The sequence below is a fragment of the Plodia interpunctella genome, chromosome 19, assembly GCF_027563975.2.
Source record: "Plodia interpunctella isolate USDA-ARS_2022_Savannah chromosome 19, ilPloInte3.2, whole genome shotgun sequence".
NCBI lineage: Eukaryota > Metazoa > Arthropoda > Insecta > Lepidoptera > Pyralidae > Plodia > Plodia interpunctella.
In genome coordinates, this window is record NC_071312.1 from 5,148,493 (window position 1) to 5,163,145 (window position 14,653).

The following is a 14,653-nucleotide window of genomic DNA, read 5'->3' on the forward strand; positions in this document are numbered from 1 at the left end:
AGAGGGGATTTAAAGGGAGTTTTAAATTGTCATTACACGGTTACAACATTTTTTAGAGGAGTTAGGTACTTAGCTTAACATATTTCGTTGTTTTGGGGTGAACAGTACAGGGTGAGCTGAGCCAAGTGCTTTTATTTTTATCGACTACTAAAAGATACCTTTTTGGTGATTATATTAAATTCCGTCCAGCATGTGTTATCAAAATAAGTTACCTGAAAGGGCACAATATGTATGACATTAACCATACATAGAAAACACGCGTATTTACAAAAGTATATAAATTGAATTCAAAATGAGGATCAATAGAACATCAATTTAAAATACCTAGTCCTCTATTTTTTCTTAATTTCATATTCATAACTTCATATTGGCCAGTATTAAAACAGAATTATGTGTAGGTAGGTACGATCAAATTATTTTGATTTTTGCACATCCTGTGTTTATTAGCGATTCAAAAAGATTGACTGGCGCTATAAAAATAATAAAGGCAATCCTTTCAAAGGGTGCGTACACACCGCGTCCCCAAGCGCTAAGGAACCACCTGTGTCATTCTAGTGACACGCTTCAATAGCAACAGATTGTCAATTTTAAATAGTTTGCGGGTTAATGGTGGATTAAATAAATTTGAATGTTTTTTTCTCTAGTTTTACTTCATATTACCAGTATTGGACATTTTATTTTGATAATTAAAATTACGAATCAACTGAGTTAAGAGTTAGTGTTTAAAAAATATTGGCAATGTCATTATTAAATAGCTTATGCCAAACTCCTGATGCACAACTATTTTTAATTTTAATACTTGAATTAGCTTATTGACATCCAACATGTTCACCAAACATAAATAAACTAATGCTTTTAAAAAAATCCACCAAATCTTATCTCCCCTAATAGGTTCAGAATATTTTTCTAACCTGTCATTAGAAATTGGTATTAATGTCTTTCTCGCCCCTTGGAGATCGCGACATAAGTACACGATAAAAATGGTACTTATTAACTTGCGATTTTTCACGGTGCCGCGTTCAAATCCTTTTTATCGAAGCAGGATTTAAAAAAAAAATAGTTTATGTACTAAAGTAGATAATATTTTGCTCATGTTCAATAAATAAAGCAAAATTGGAAATAAATAAAGCTGATGAAAGAACATAAACAGAACAGAAATGCACAACAGAAATGCACAAAGATAAGTAAATGAAACACATATTTACTAGCTATATATTTTAATTCATCAGTTTTATTAATTACGCTATTTACTATGCTCATATTCTGATCTTTGATCAGATAGGTACCTACCTATATTAGGAAATTTCACAATTTCCTAATTTAATTAGAACAAAAGAATAAAAGCAATACGATGACGAGATATTGCTTTTTGACATTAGAAAAAGTATCTGATTTCACTTGTTTGCGATTTTATAATTACTTATTTTAGATTGTTCATTTTATACGCAGAAATAGAAAGAGCATTTAATTTTTTAAAAATCAGAAATTTGACTTTTACAGGCATAAAGACAAAGTTTAAATTATACATGATATTACTCTCAAAGCTACAAACTACTAGCGTTTCGGAACGTCCACTGCGGAGAAGAAATGCCTATCTTGAAAGTAGATGATCGTGATTCTTCCTTTCGGCTCGACACAGCATGTTTATCTCGTATTAAAATTCACACCGCGGTTCTTATGAAGTTTGAGATAATCCGCCGGGCATCAGACATGGTTCAGTTTTAAAGTTAAATTCTTGCAAAGACCGTAAGCCAAGCATGCAGGTTACTGACGTAAACACGCCTTAATCCAAGATTTTGAAGTTGGGTGCTTAAAAGTATGAGTTACATCCGTGTTATGTTCCCTTTATTACTTACAACATTCTTATCCTAATAAATATAAATGCGAAAGTAAGCAACCAATCTTCTTGAAATTTTGCATAAGTACATATAGTTTGAAGTATGGAAAAGGACATCATAGGGTTCACTCAGAAAAGTAACTGAAAAGTTATAGAAGCCGTGAGAAAAAGCTAGTTCTAGATATTACCCAAAATATCTTTAATACAACTGGGCTCAAATATATGGTGTCTATATTCTTTTTTTCTTGTGAGAGCGACTTCATACTTTGTATTAACGGCCGTCCCGGCTTCGAATCTTGAAATTTAAGAGTCATGTGTAATTATATCTACAACTACCAGAACGCTGTCTATTAGCTTCCGAGATGCGACCCCACATAAACACAGAGAATCCCCCGCTCCGTCTGTCTGTCACAATATTAACCCTGTCGATATTCGGCCGCGGGGTGACGTTCGGAATAACAAATTAACCAACGTCTTGAACTAACTAGATTTGTGTCGTATATCTAGATTTATTGTGGACATTTTGGAGGTATGTCATTCACTGCACCAATTCAAATGGCACCGATGCGAATAACAAAGGTTGCGTTTGGAACACCAGCCAAATTGGCAGAATAAATACTTTTCAGGTGCGTTTTGAGGAAAAATTAAAATGTATTATTACTAGAGACACCAAGTTGGCATTAGTAACGGAGTCTATTTGTTTTGAGAAATATTTTTTATTAAGTATAATTTTCACATAAATTAATAATCCAGGATAAAGTATCCTATAATCTATAAAATATTAATCATACAGATACCTACTTAAATATAAGCTGGCCTTTATCTTATCTGAGCATTTTTCCAGTTTCATTCGCTGCCATAAAGCGTTGAAGCCCAGGGTCCGTTTTCCATTTTCTCCACAACTTAACAAGGTCCACATCACAGCACTTCTTGGGTTTGCCCTCGAAACGCTAAGTAATTTGCTTCAACAAATGCTAGTAAAAGATACCAATTTATTTTGCAACTTCTTAAGAAAATAGAAGAAATTAACCAACAATGAATGACATTACTCGCTCGATTTACAACAGCCAGTAACATAAAATGCTTAACCCTCTGATACCTACGAATTGCACTTTTAATTCCAAGGGCCTCATTAGAAACGGAAGGGTTAACGTCAAACGGACCTTGAAATAAATTCTTTTGCCTTTTAAGACAATAAAAGGAATTAAACTTGACTAAAATGGCCAGCAACATTGTCTTAGCGGTCCCGGATTTAAATTCTCGAACAATTTGTTGACTTATTTTTCATCCATCATACCAAAGATAATAAAAAAATAAAATTGGAAGTCTTAAAATAATGAATTGATACTAATATAAATAAGTATATATTACTTATTTATATTAGTATCAATTCATTAAGTATATATTACTTATTTATATTAGTATCAATTCATTAAGTATATATTACTTATTTATATTAGTATCAATTCATTAAGTATATATTACTTATTTATATTAGTATCAATTCATTAAGTATATATTACTTATTTATATTAGTATCAATTCATTAAGTATATATTACTTATTTATATTAGTATCAATTCATTAAGTAGTTAATAGTTTAAAAAATAGTTAGTAGTTTAGTGTAATAAATAGTTTTAACCGTTTTATGAATAATTTACACAATACTCTATGTTCGATACGTAACTGAAAAAGTAAACAGATGCTTATATGAAATATTAATAAAAAGGAAAAAAGAAGTTTACTTAACCAATTCTCTTGTGCATAGTATCTGAAACAAGTGATTTCATATATTAATATCATTTATATTAAGTTAACATACAGCATTTTTAGAAATTACTTAACTTCAACTTAACTAGCGACATCTGTGAAAGAGGGGCGGAACTTATGAAGTTCGTTGATAGTTGTTAGTTTCGATAACTGTCACTAGATGGCACATGTGGTTCTCCTTCTCACAGATAGAAAACTTTTGCTTGTAACTTGTAAAATCGTATTATGAACTTAAAAATAATGATACTGTATTACCATAACATTATTTAAATTTGAACATTGGTATTACCAATGGGTCTTTGTTTGACGTTTTGATGGAATGGTATATTAATATTTTTCTTAAAAATTAAGTAAGTACTTGAAGCATATAAGTAAGTAAGTATAATGTATATATTTTATGTATCGATATCTATACAAGATCTAGAACCTACTTAAACGATAATCTAACTAGAAGATAACTAAAATCACATCGTTTACCAAAGTTGCTATACAGGGTTGTTAGCAGTATTAAATAAAATTAAAAGGATTTTATAGTTTATAGTCTTACAAACAAATATTATGTATTATATTATTAATAATATATTTATTAATATTAGTTTAGATTGAGAATATATTTGCTCTCCCATAAAAATTAAATGACCAGCTGATCGAGCTTAAGTAGTAAGAAAAGTCGAAATATTCATACATATTTCAGTTTATTTTATTGCTGAGAAAAAATGTTGTATACAAACTCTATCTGTCTCTATAAAACACAATTTACATAATCGATTGCATTAAGAATAGATATCTGAACTGAAGTAAAGTAAATTTCTCATGCGGCAAAACAAGACGTCTTCGGCAATGCAATGAACAATGATCGCATACATGCATTGTGCAGGGACCGCGCGCCAGGGGCTGTGGGGAGACCATCGACTATTTTACTTTATAATGTTACTAGCGGCCAATCCCGGCTTCGCTCGGGTAAAATATAATAAATTATACACTAAACCTTCCTCAGTAATCTCACTATATATAGGTGAAAACCGCATGAAAATCCATGCAATAGTTTTTGAGTTTATCGAACAGACAGACAGACGCGACAGAGGACTTTGTTTTATAATATGTAAGGATAAATGAGATTACTTAGCCTTGTTTATTTATTTATTGTATAAACTGTATTAAAAATATAAAATTACTTACACTTAATATAAAATTACTAATTACACAAATAACATGATGACAAGGAATAATTGTTTCAAGTTTGGTCATTTCTTACGAAGTAAATAATGGAGTGTATTTTAAATATTACTTTATTATATTGTAAGCCCATCTATAGGTATGTCATATATCTACGTCTGTATGACATGGTTATTTTAGATTATATTCAGATCATTTAAGATATACATAAAATAAACAACTTATAACATTTTAAATAATGGTGATAAACGGTAAATTTATATAGGAAATGCCACTAGATAGCAACATTATTGAGCTAGGGTTCGCTAAACTGTGATTTATATTCGACAATATTGCGACGCAGTGACCCCACCACTACTCATATCGCTAATACAACGATTAATGCAAATACAACTTTATTATTCATGCAACAAAGTGCACTTCTATTTAGCAATTGCATTGAAATTTTGACATGAAATTGAGAAGTAACGAGGAAATTAAGAAATTATTACCAATGTTTAAGGTATGGATCTAGTATGGTATAGACATTATTTATTATAGAAGCAATCATGTTTTGTTGCATTTCGCAAAATGGTCCCATAGATTTGAACAAAAAATAAACTTGGCTTTGGAAAAGGCTATGGCTTTTCTACGATAAAAGATATAGATGTTACTCATGTTTGTGCTAAACATTGCAAAAATACAAAGAAAAAATATTAGTTTAGTTAAATTAATAATTAGGTTAATATTTTGTAACCTAATTATTAATTTAACTAAACTAATATATTTTCTTTGTATTTTTTAAATTAGCTACAAGATTGAATTGTGTACTACTTTAGATTTAGAGCAAGTATATTCATTATGTTCAAATTAGTTACAAATAATATTAATGACGTGTATGACAACAATTTTAAGTAAATCGTAACCTACATGTTCAAATTAATTACTAAGTGGTTACAAACAATATTTCTGACAACAAATTTCAGTAAATCTATACGATTATGGTTTGGTTACACACTGATATTCAAAACATAGTAATAATTATGACTAACATGCGTGCCCTTCCCACGCCCGCGCGAGTGTCCTGCAGTGTCCAATACTTAGATGATACATGCCTTGATGCAGAATGCACATTGCAGATTACACTATTGCAATTTGAATACTGATTTAGAATGTTTCTGTTTAAATAATTTGCATTATTGATTGTTTTTATTAATTTACATCGAGCTTTTCAAAAATGAGTTAATAATATTTTTTTAATAGCATAAAATAAAATGAAAGCAAATTCTTTATTATGAATCCCGAAATTTCTGAAAGACAACAAAAAATGTCACCCCTCATATCAAACAGGCATTATGAAATAATAAAGACACACCTTAATCTTATTACGTATATCATAATACCTCGGAATAACTTACAGATGTTTTCCCAATCAGATTTTGCGAACGAAATCCCCAATTTTTCATAATGGAAAATTACATTATCGAAAATTTACATTGCCACTACCGCCATCTATGAGCGAGTAGCGTATTAAATCTGTCAAGGATATGTAGTAAACAAAAAGAATATGTTTCACTCTTGTTTCATAAAAAATAAGATACAAAATTGAATGGCATTTGTTGTTTTCATGTGATTGTATAATTTTGTAAATAGTCCAGATTGAGATTAGGGGCTCGGTTTTGGGCGCGCCCTTTGCAAAAACAGTATGAATAATAATGTGATTTACATAATATCGAGAGTTTTCCTAACGAAGTTGTTTACTTTTGTAAGAGGATTAGAAATAGTTGGATTAACTTGAGAAATCGTATCTCATAGAATTTTAATACCTAATTTCGCAAAGCGCTTCAAGCAAAAGGATAGCGTGATATTGTTATAGGTAAGTATATAAGTACACTGATTGATTAACGTGTATTCGAATTTTAGTTCATTTTGCGTAAAAAACGTCGCGTAACTTAAAAATAATACTTTGCCGTGCCAAATGTAGGTATACTCATACTAACGAAGATAGTTTTTATCACCATGAATTTTAAATGATTCATTAAATAACATTGAGATTAACATAATTTAAATTCATGATCGTTTTAATGCTCGAAATTTAATTGAAATATCCCGGTTTCATCTTCGGCCATAGAGCTTTGGACCTCAAGGTCAGCTTTTCCAACTTCTACATGCTCGAAAATTTATTTTATTTATTTGTGTACACAATATAACAGTGTAAATATAAAACTTACAAATAGGAAACTAAGTACAAAGGTACTATACTTTTATGTGAAATACTTAACTTTTGTTATTGGTTTAAAATAGCAGCAATTCTTATTATGCATGTCTACTGACAATACGGCCCACCAATATCGCTCCCAACATATGGAAAAGAATACAACCCATCGTTTAACCCTACGAAGGGTATTACCATACAAATATCGGGCAGCGGTCAGTGTAAATAAATAATTGTAATTCCTAATAAAACTACCCTCAAAACGAGGGATGCGGTGGCCAGTAACTCGCACGTGGCGGGAACTACGCTAGTTTGTACAGCGACTAAATGGTTTACATACTTGAGTATCAACCCAGTTAGGAAAAGTTAGCCAAACAGTCGTCGCGTCGAATTTTAAATTATATATGTAGTTTTTTCAACTATTATACAATGTGAATTAACTACATGGTTAAAAAAAAATATTATAATATTAATATGATGCATTGGACATCGGAGAGAAGGCTAATAAAAAAAGCGGCCAAGTGCGAGTCGGACTCGCCAATGAAGGGTTCCATAGCAGCAAGTAACATAACATAAAAGTTCTTATTGATAGATTTTTGTGCATTTTTATAATTGCGTTGATTGAATGAATGGTAAATTTGCGATTACGATTGATGACGTATAGAAAAAACTACACACTAGATCTTGTGATGAATGAGAATGACAGAGAATGACAAAACTCAAAAAAATATATGTTGTATATACTTTTTTGAGTTTTATCAATCTCTTATTTTAGAACTTACACACATTTTACCACTTTGGAAGTGTCTCTATGACATACGGACGAACGGACGTAAAGACGAATCTATAAGAGTTCCGTTTTTGTCATTTGGCTACGGAACCCTAAAAAGGCTTGTGTTTGGTGAATTCGTGAATACGGAAATCAATTAAGTTGTTGTATTTCGCTTTGATGGATCAAAGAGGCAGTTTAATTACAGGGTACTACCTACTGTCGCAAACTCACTTTAGGTTACGATGGGTTTTGTGAAACTTTTTTTTAATATTCTAATTTAGCCCACAAGAATCATTTATTTCAAAGACTTGTCCATCTTTTGGACCATAAATTTACATATACGTACTTAATTTCGATTCATTTGATTCAGTTGTGTTTGAACACATAATCAGTGATGTGATATTTGCCTGTCAGTTTCATATTGTTCTGTGCGGGTAAGAGAATAATATCAGTCTTGGTCTAGCATGCCTTTTATTCACAACAGACAGACTTACGAGTGATTTTACAAGAGCCTAATGACACCAAGAGCTCATAAATACGAAGAGAGAGGCCCAACACAACCCACAGTATCAATCCTCGCGGTCGCGGTACCCGGACAGAGCCGTCAGAACGTAATGACCGGACACTTTACATAATTCGGCGATCGTCTGACCCCCGACGCCATGTTTATGTCAGGTCTTGCGCAGGTGATGCTATCTTATATCTGCGGACATAAATACTGTCCATTAAGATGTGTCCGTACGATTTCTTTAAAGAGAATCTCTTGACAGATGTCGGTGGAAACTTTCAAGTTTAATTGATTTTATTTTGCGCAATTCTACAGTTTTCATGATCAGGTATTTCTTATTCCTTTGATGATATCCGTTGGATTGAAAAGAGCGCTATTGGATCAATGCAAGAATTTAGATATTAAGGGTGACTTGGGCTAGTTAACACTGACGTCGTCTTTCATCTCCGCGCCGCTGACATTTAGACAAAAGACAAAATGTAAACAAAAGTACTTGTAGTTGACTTATGAGACATAAGTTTGTATACCAATTTGACTCATGTATAGTTGTTTTCATCGACCACCACTTGCTTCCGGTGAAGGAAAACATCCTGCACACTGGTTGATTATTAACTTGTGTGTGAAATGGAGAAAGCAATAGCAAGCCACTCCATTCTAATGCCAAGAAAGTTGTTGTATGTGTATAATTCCACGTAATGACCACGACCCTCAGCCATATGAGGAATACGACTATGAAATTGACTTATGCAACCCATTCTATAGTCATTCAAAAAACTAACTCTATATGTCAAAGGCTTTTAATTCCTTAGTCGCCTCGTACAACATCTTATATGGTGCGGCACAATTCTAAGGCATGGGTAAAGTAATTTCAGATATCTGATGCGAATTGAATAAATCTTGATACCAGTGTAATCAATAGCACACTCGATAAGATCCACATATACTCATTATCGATCATCCCATGTACCTTTAAAATTATTCTATGATTTTGTTTCGTGGACATAAACTTGTAATAAATATATAATTATAGGATTAAAATTACACGCATGATAAAGAACAGAGACAGAGTTATACTCTCTCAGATTTCTATTCCACTTTTTACTACGGCTAACTAACCCCCAAACATCCTAAATCGCCAATCGAATGGCGAAATTCGACGTCCCATCGAACGACCGAGAACGACCATCGACTGGCTTATCTCGACGACCTCAGTTTATGAGACATAACCACGGGACGATATCTGATGCATTTTTACTGGACCTTTGGGTTAAGACAATGGCTTTTGACGCTGGCGCAAGTTATGGGAAGTGGCGGAGAAGATTATTTAAAAAAATTTAGTGTTCCTGTGTCAACAAAAGTTCTATCATGAGAGGCTAAAATTGACGTAAAATAAGGAAAAATAATTTGAAGGGTAAAGTTAAACATCTAAACAGACTACAAAAAAGTTTGCCCTTAAATCGTCAAATAGTAAAATGGCTATCGAGAAATACTTCTACAAACTTACTGAACGTAGCCCAAAATTACGAAGGTAAATGAAGAAGGAAGTTCACATAAACTTGACCTAGAAAAAATAACTAATAACTCATAATTTCATCCACAAAACTGAACACAGTTATCTCACTAATTTACACTAATATTAGATATAACAAAGAAAGTCTTTGTAGGTTCATATGTAAGGAGTATCTTCGGCACAACCTCAACCGATATCAAAAAACATTTCCCACAAGTGAAATAAAATAGATAAAACCACTAACATCGTTTGACTTGTGCCAAACAGCAAAAAGCAATTGACTCAGAATTCACAGTTTAAGCATTAGGAAGTGTCTTCAGACATGGATGGGTCGCCGGGGTGGGTCAATTGTTTATGAAGATCGAAATACTGAATAGGATTGCCTTTTAAAGGTCCCGCTTCCTCCGTTTATCGTATTTTCACCAAAATAGTATTTTTTTCTAAAAAAATATCAACCGGTCAGTGTGGTAACCTATATTAAACCTAATGTGTGCTACCACAAGGTGTGGTAACCTTATATTATATTAAGTTAGTGTTTCAAATTGATGAGTAAGATGTCTGACTTATAGCAGGTATTATATTAGGGTAATGTTAACAGAAAATGTAGGAATCAGAAACAGGAAAGTAGGAAACAGACCCAACGCTTGTCTGAGGAAGGAACCAAAAAGCTCAGATGAAAGCATGTGAATTTTTCAAATTAGAATTTTTTATGTTTTATTCGATAATTCTTTTTGTATCTTATACACCATTGACTGGCACCATCCATGACTTTAGGACGCCATATTTATTTTATATTAGTTTAATGTTGAAATTAAACTATTAAGCTAAAATTATGAACTAAAAATGATCTACAAATTGCAAAATAATAGCGAGACTTTATCCATATACGGGTACATAAATATATCTAACGATTTTAATGAAGAAAAACATTTGATAGGAGTCATCAACTCACGAAACGAAAAGCGCGTAAGCATTCAAAACAACATCGCAAAGAAAAGTACCTTATCAAAATTCTAATACAAAGCAACCTCTCAATTCCGAAGCATCCAAACACATATCTACAGCAATGATACTCAGACAGACCAGCGGCGTAGCTATCTGAGGGCTAGACTAGCTAGCGGACAGCGTGTCCCGCAAAGTCAGTGTTAATAAATGGAAATGCTAGTGAGACTTTATAGTCTCACTAACATTTCCATTTTTAATAACAATTACTAATTTTTTTACAGGGTGAACCCGGAAGTGTTGAAATAGACGTGTATTCATTCCGAAAAGATGGAGGCACAGAGAGAGATAGAGCACGCGGAAAACAAAACCAAAGACAAAAGAGTCATAGACAAAATGTTGCTATTTTCAACAGTCAGGAGGCCATCGGATCTTATCCAGAGACCATGGTTTATGCCCAAGTGCAGCGCAAATGCATCTAGGAGTTTTTGGAAATAAACTAAATTTATCTAAACTACTCATTATTTCATATAATTAATCAACAGCTTCGTCGTGATGGGGCTCCAGCTCCGGGGCACAGCTTAGCTACGCCACAATATCTACATCCATGATACACAGACGGACAGTACGATAAATCGCCCGCTCGGTCGTAAAACGGCCGCCGTCAGGGGTCAAGATGGCCACCACTAAAGGATATTTCTATTCAATAATTTATGCAATTGATAAATAATAAATAGGAATGGACGCCAGCTGGCCTCTTTATTTTTATATCCATCTCCGGATCATAGCGGATCCCCTCTTGATATAGTATTGCTAGTGTGGAGCCCACAAACAGTTTGAGTAGAAACAACGCGACGCGACGCGCGCTCCGTTCAGCGCGCTCCCCACCACCGCGCGAGTTGTGCCGTGATGCGAATTACGTGTGCAGTATCAATGTTGTACTATAAATATATGTAAATATTGTAAAATAAATTATTCTGCTTCCATTCTTCTCATTGGCATTTTATTTCGAGTAGTCTAAGCACACTACAATTGGTGACCCCGAAAAAAGAAGAAATCTCATAAAAATGGAAAAGAAAGAAGAATTCTCTGACGCGTCCTCCTCTCCGGAAGCGGTTGCAAAGGAAGTGTCAACTATTTCTCTACAGTCAAGAATACCGCCGTTTTGGCGAGCCCAACCTAAGCTGTGGTTCGCACAATTTGAAGCCGTGGTATCTTCATACAAGACCAGTGAAGATCAAAAATATAATCTCGCTGTCGCCGTGTTAGAGAGAACAGACATCGAACAAGTGAGCGATATCATCTGCAATCCACCATCCACTGGAAAATATCTAGCGCTGAAGAAGAGACTATTGTCGGTGTACGAAGAATCCGAATCCAAGCAATTCCAAAAGCTGCTAGGAGGATTAGAGCTGGAAGAACAGAAACCTTCTCAACTTCTTCGTGTAATGCGAGATTTATCCGGAACAAAAGTCGCCGATGACGCCCTGAAAGTTCTGTGGATGGGACATTTGCCGTCGCAAGTACGAGCCGTGCTATCTGTCAGCACAGAATCCTCGCTCGACACCATGGCTACGATGGCAGACAAGATGATGGAGCACACAGAACAAGCGGTAGCAGAAGTCCGTGAAGATTCAACCCCTAGAAGCAGCAGCGAAACGCAAAACAACTTGCAATTTCACTTAAGCAAACAAATAGAAAAGCTTACACTTGAGATTGCCGCTCTCAAAGAAGGTCGGTCCAGATTTCGTGGTCGTCAACCCTTTAGAAACCCACGCCAGAACAGATCATCAACCAGATCGAAGTCGAGAAACGGAAGAAAACCAGGTGACCCAGAATGGGAATGCTCGTATCACTATCGCTTCGGTGATAAGGCCAGAAAATGCCAGTCACCCTGCGCTAGGCGACGGTCGGAAAACTAGAAGCAACATCGACGGTGGCGGGCGTTGGTGTTACTAAAGGGAGTAACCGCCTCTGCATCAGGGAGCTGAACACGAAAGAGCGTTTTCTCGTAGACACCGGCGCAGACATATCTGTATTAGCAGCGAAAAACAGAAACCAAACTCCGAGCAACACCTACAAGTTGTACGCAGCGAACAATACGCCGATACGAACCTACGGAGAGAAAACTATAAATCTCAACATAGGCCTTCGTCGCACATACAAATGGACATTCATCGTTGCAGACGTACAGACATCCATACTGGGCGCAGATTTCTTACGAAGTCACAAGTTACTCGTCGATCTACATCAAAAGAAGCTCATAGACAGCGTCACTGATTTGAAGATAGAAGTCATAGAAACAACAAGCAATCAGCCCACAGTATACATCATAGACCAAAATCACATATATCAAGATATCTTAAAAAAATATCCCGAAGTACTACGCCCGATGTCAGTGAAGGAACCAGCAAAACACAGCGTCACACATCACATCGAAACCGCCGGCCCCCCACTCTTCGCCCGGCCTCGACCCCTCCCACCCGACAAGTACAAAGCGGCCAAGATTGAATTTGAGAAAATGATGGAGATGGGTATTTGCCAACCATCCAAAAGTCCATGGGCGAGTCCATTACACGTCGTCACAAAAAAAAATGGCTCACTTCGTGTGTGTGGAGACTACAGAAGACTTAACGCCGTGACTGTACCCGATCGCTACCCCATACCGAGAATTCAAGACTTCACATACAGATTGCACAATAAGAAAATATTTACGAAATTAGATTTAAAAATGGCATATTATTGGATCCCAATTCGAGACGAAGATAAAGCAAAGACAGCCATCATTACACCGTTCGGACTCTTCGAATTCAACTGCATGACGTTTGGCCTACGAAACTCTAGCCAAACATTCCAAAGATTTATGCACGAGGTACTACGAGGCTTGGATGACATCGTCTACTCATTCATCGACGATTTATTAGTATTTTCAAATAATCCGGATGACCACAGAAGGCACGTAGAACTTGTCCTGGAACGCCTAAGTAAATATGGAGTATCGTTAAACATCGAGAAATGTGAATTCGGAAGAAACAAGATTGAATTCCTCGGTTATCAAGTCTCAGTGGAGGGGATAACACCGACCGAAGAGCGCACTCACGCCATCTCTAACTATCCGAAACCAAACACGGTGCAAGATCTTAGAAGATTTCTTGGCATGGTCAACTTCTATCGTGACTGCCTACCTCATCAAGCCGAACATCAACACGAATTAAACAAATACTTACATAACGCCAAGAAGAACGACAAGACACCGATAGTATGGACAACTGAAGCCGAAACAGCTTTCGATATATGCCGACAAAGCGTTCTCGAAGCTACTACGTTATCACATCCAGTACCCGGTGCACCGTTATCTTTGTTGACCGACGCGTCTGACTGCAGTTTGGGCGCAGTGCTACAGCAAAAAGAAAATGAAGTATGGAAACCACTCGCATTTTTCTCGAAGTCAATGAGCGAGACGCAACGGCGATACAGCGTGTACGATCGCGAATTACTAGCTATGTACACCGCTGTCAAACACCTACGACGTCTTATAGAGGGGAGCGAAGTGACCATTTACACCGATCACAAACCTCTAGTAAACGCCTTAACAAGACCGCCGAGCAACAGTGACACACCGAGAAGAGAGAGACAACTACATTATATCAGCCAGTTTTGTTCAAGAATCAAGTTCATACAAGGAGAAAAAAATCTAGCAGCCGATGCCATGTCACGCATAGAAGAAATAGATCTACTCACATGCATAGATTACGAAAAATTATCACAAGAACAGAAAAGAGATATCACCCTACAAGATTTGAAAAATCATCCGAAATTAACTTTTGCCGACACAATTCTGACAGGCGTCACTCAACCTATCACGTACGAGACATCGACAGGGAAAAATCGACTGTATCTACCACAAGCTTTTCGTTATGCCGCTTTCAAAGCGCAACACGAAT

The 14,653-nt window shown here is 35.4% G+C and overlaps 1 protein-coding gene across 4 annotated transcripts in view; it reads right to left on the reverse strand.

The window, feature by feature from the left end:
- trh (trachealess) overlaps window positions 1-14,653 on the reverse strand; it is a 149,688-nt gene that overhangs the window by 74,254 nt on the left and 60,781 nt on the right. For all 4 annotated transcript variants that reach the window (XM_053760086.2, XM_053760087.1, XM_053760085.2 and 1 more), the window contains one exon: window positions 3,588-3,608. In XM_053760086.2, the coding sequence (XP_053616061.1) occupies window positions 3,588-3,608 (21 nt within the window). The remainder of the gene's footprint in view (window positions 1-3,587; window positions 3,609-14,653) is intronic.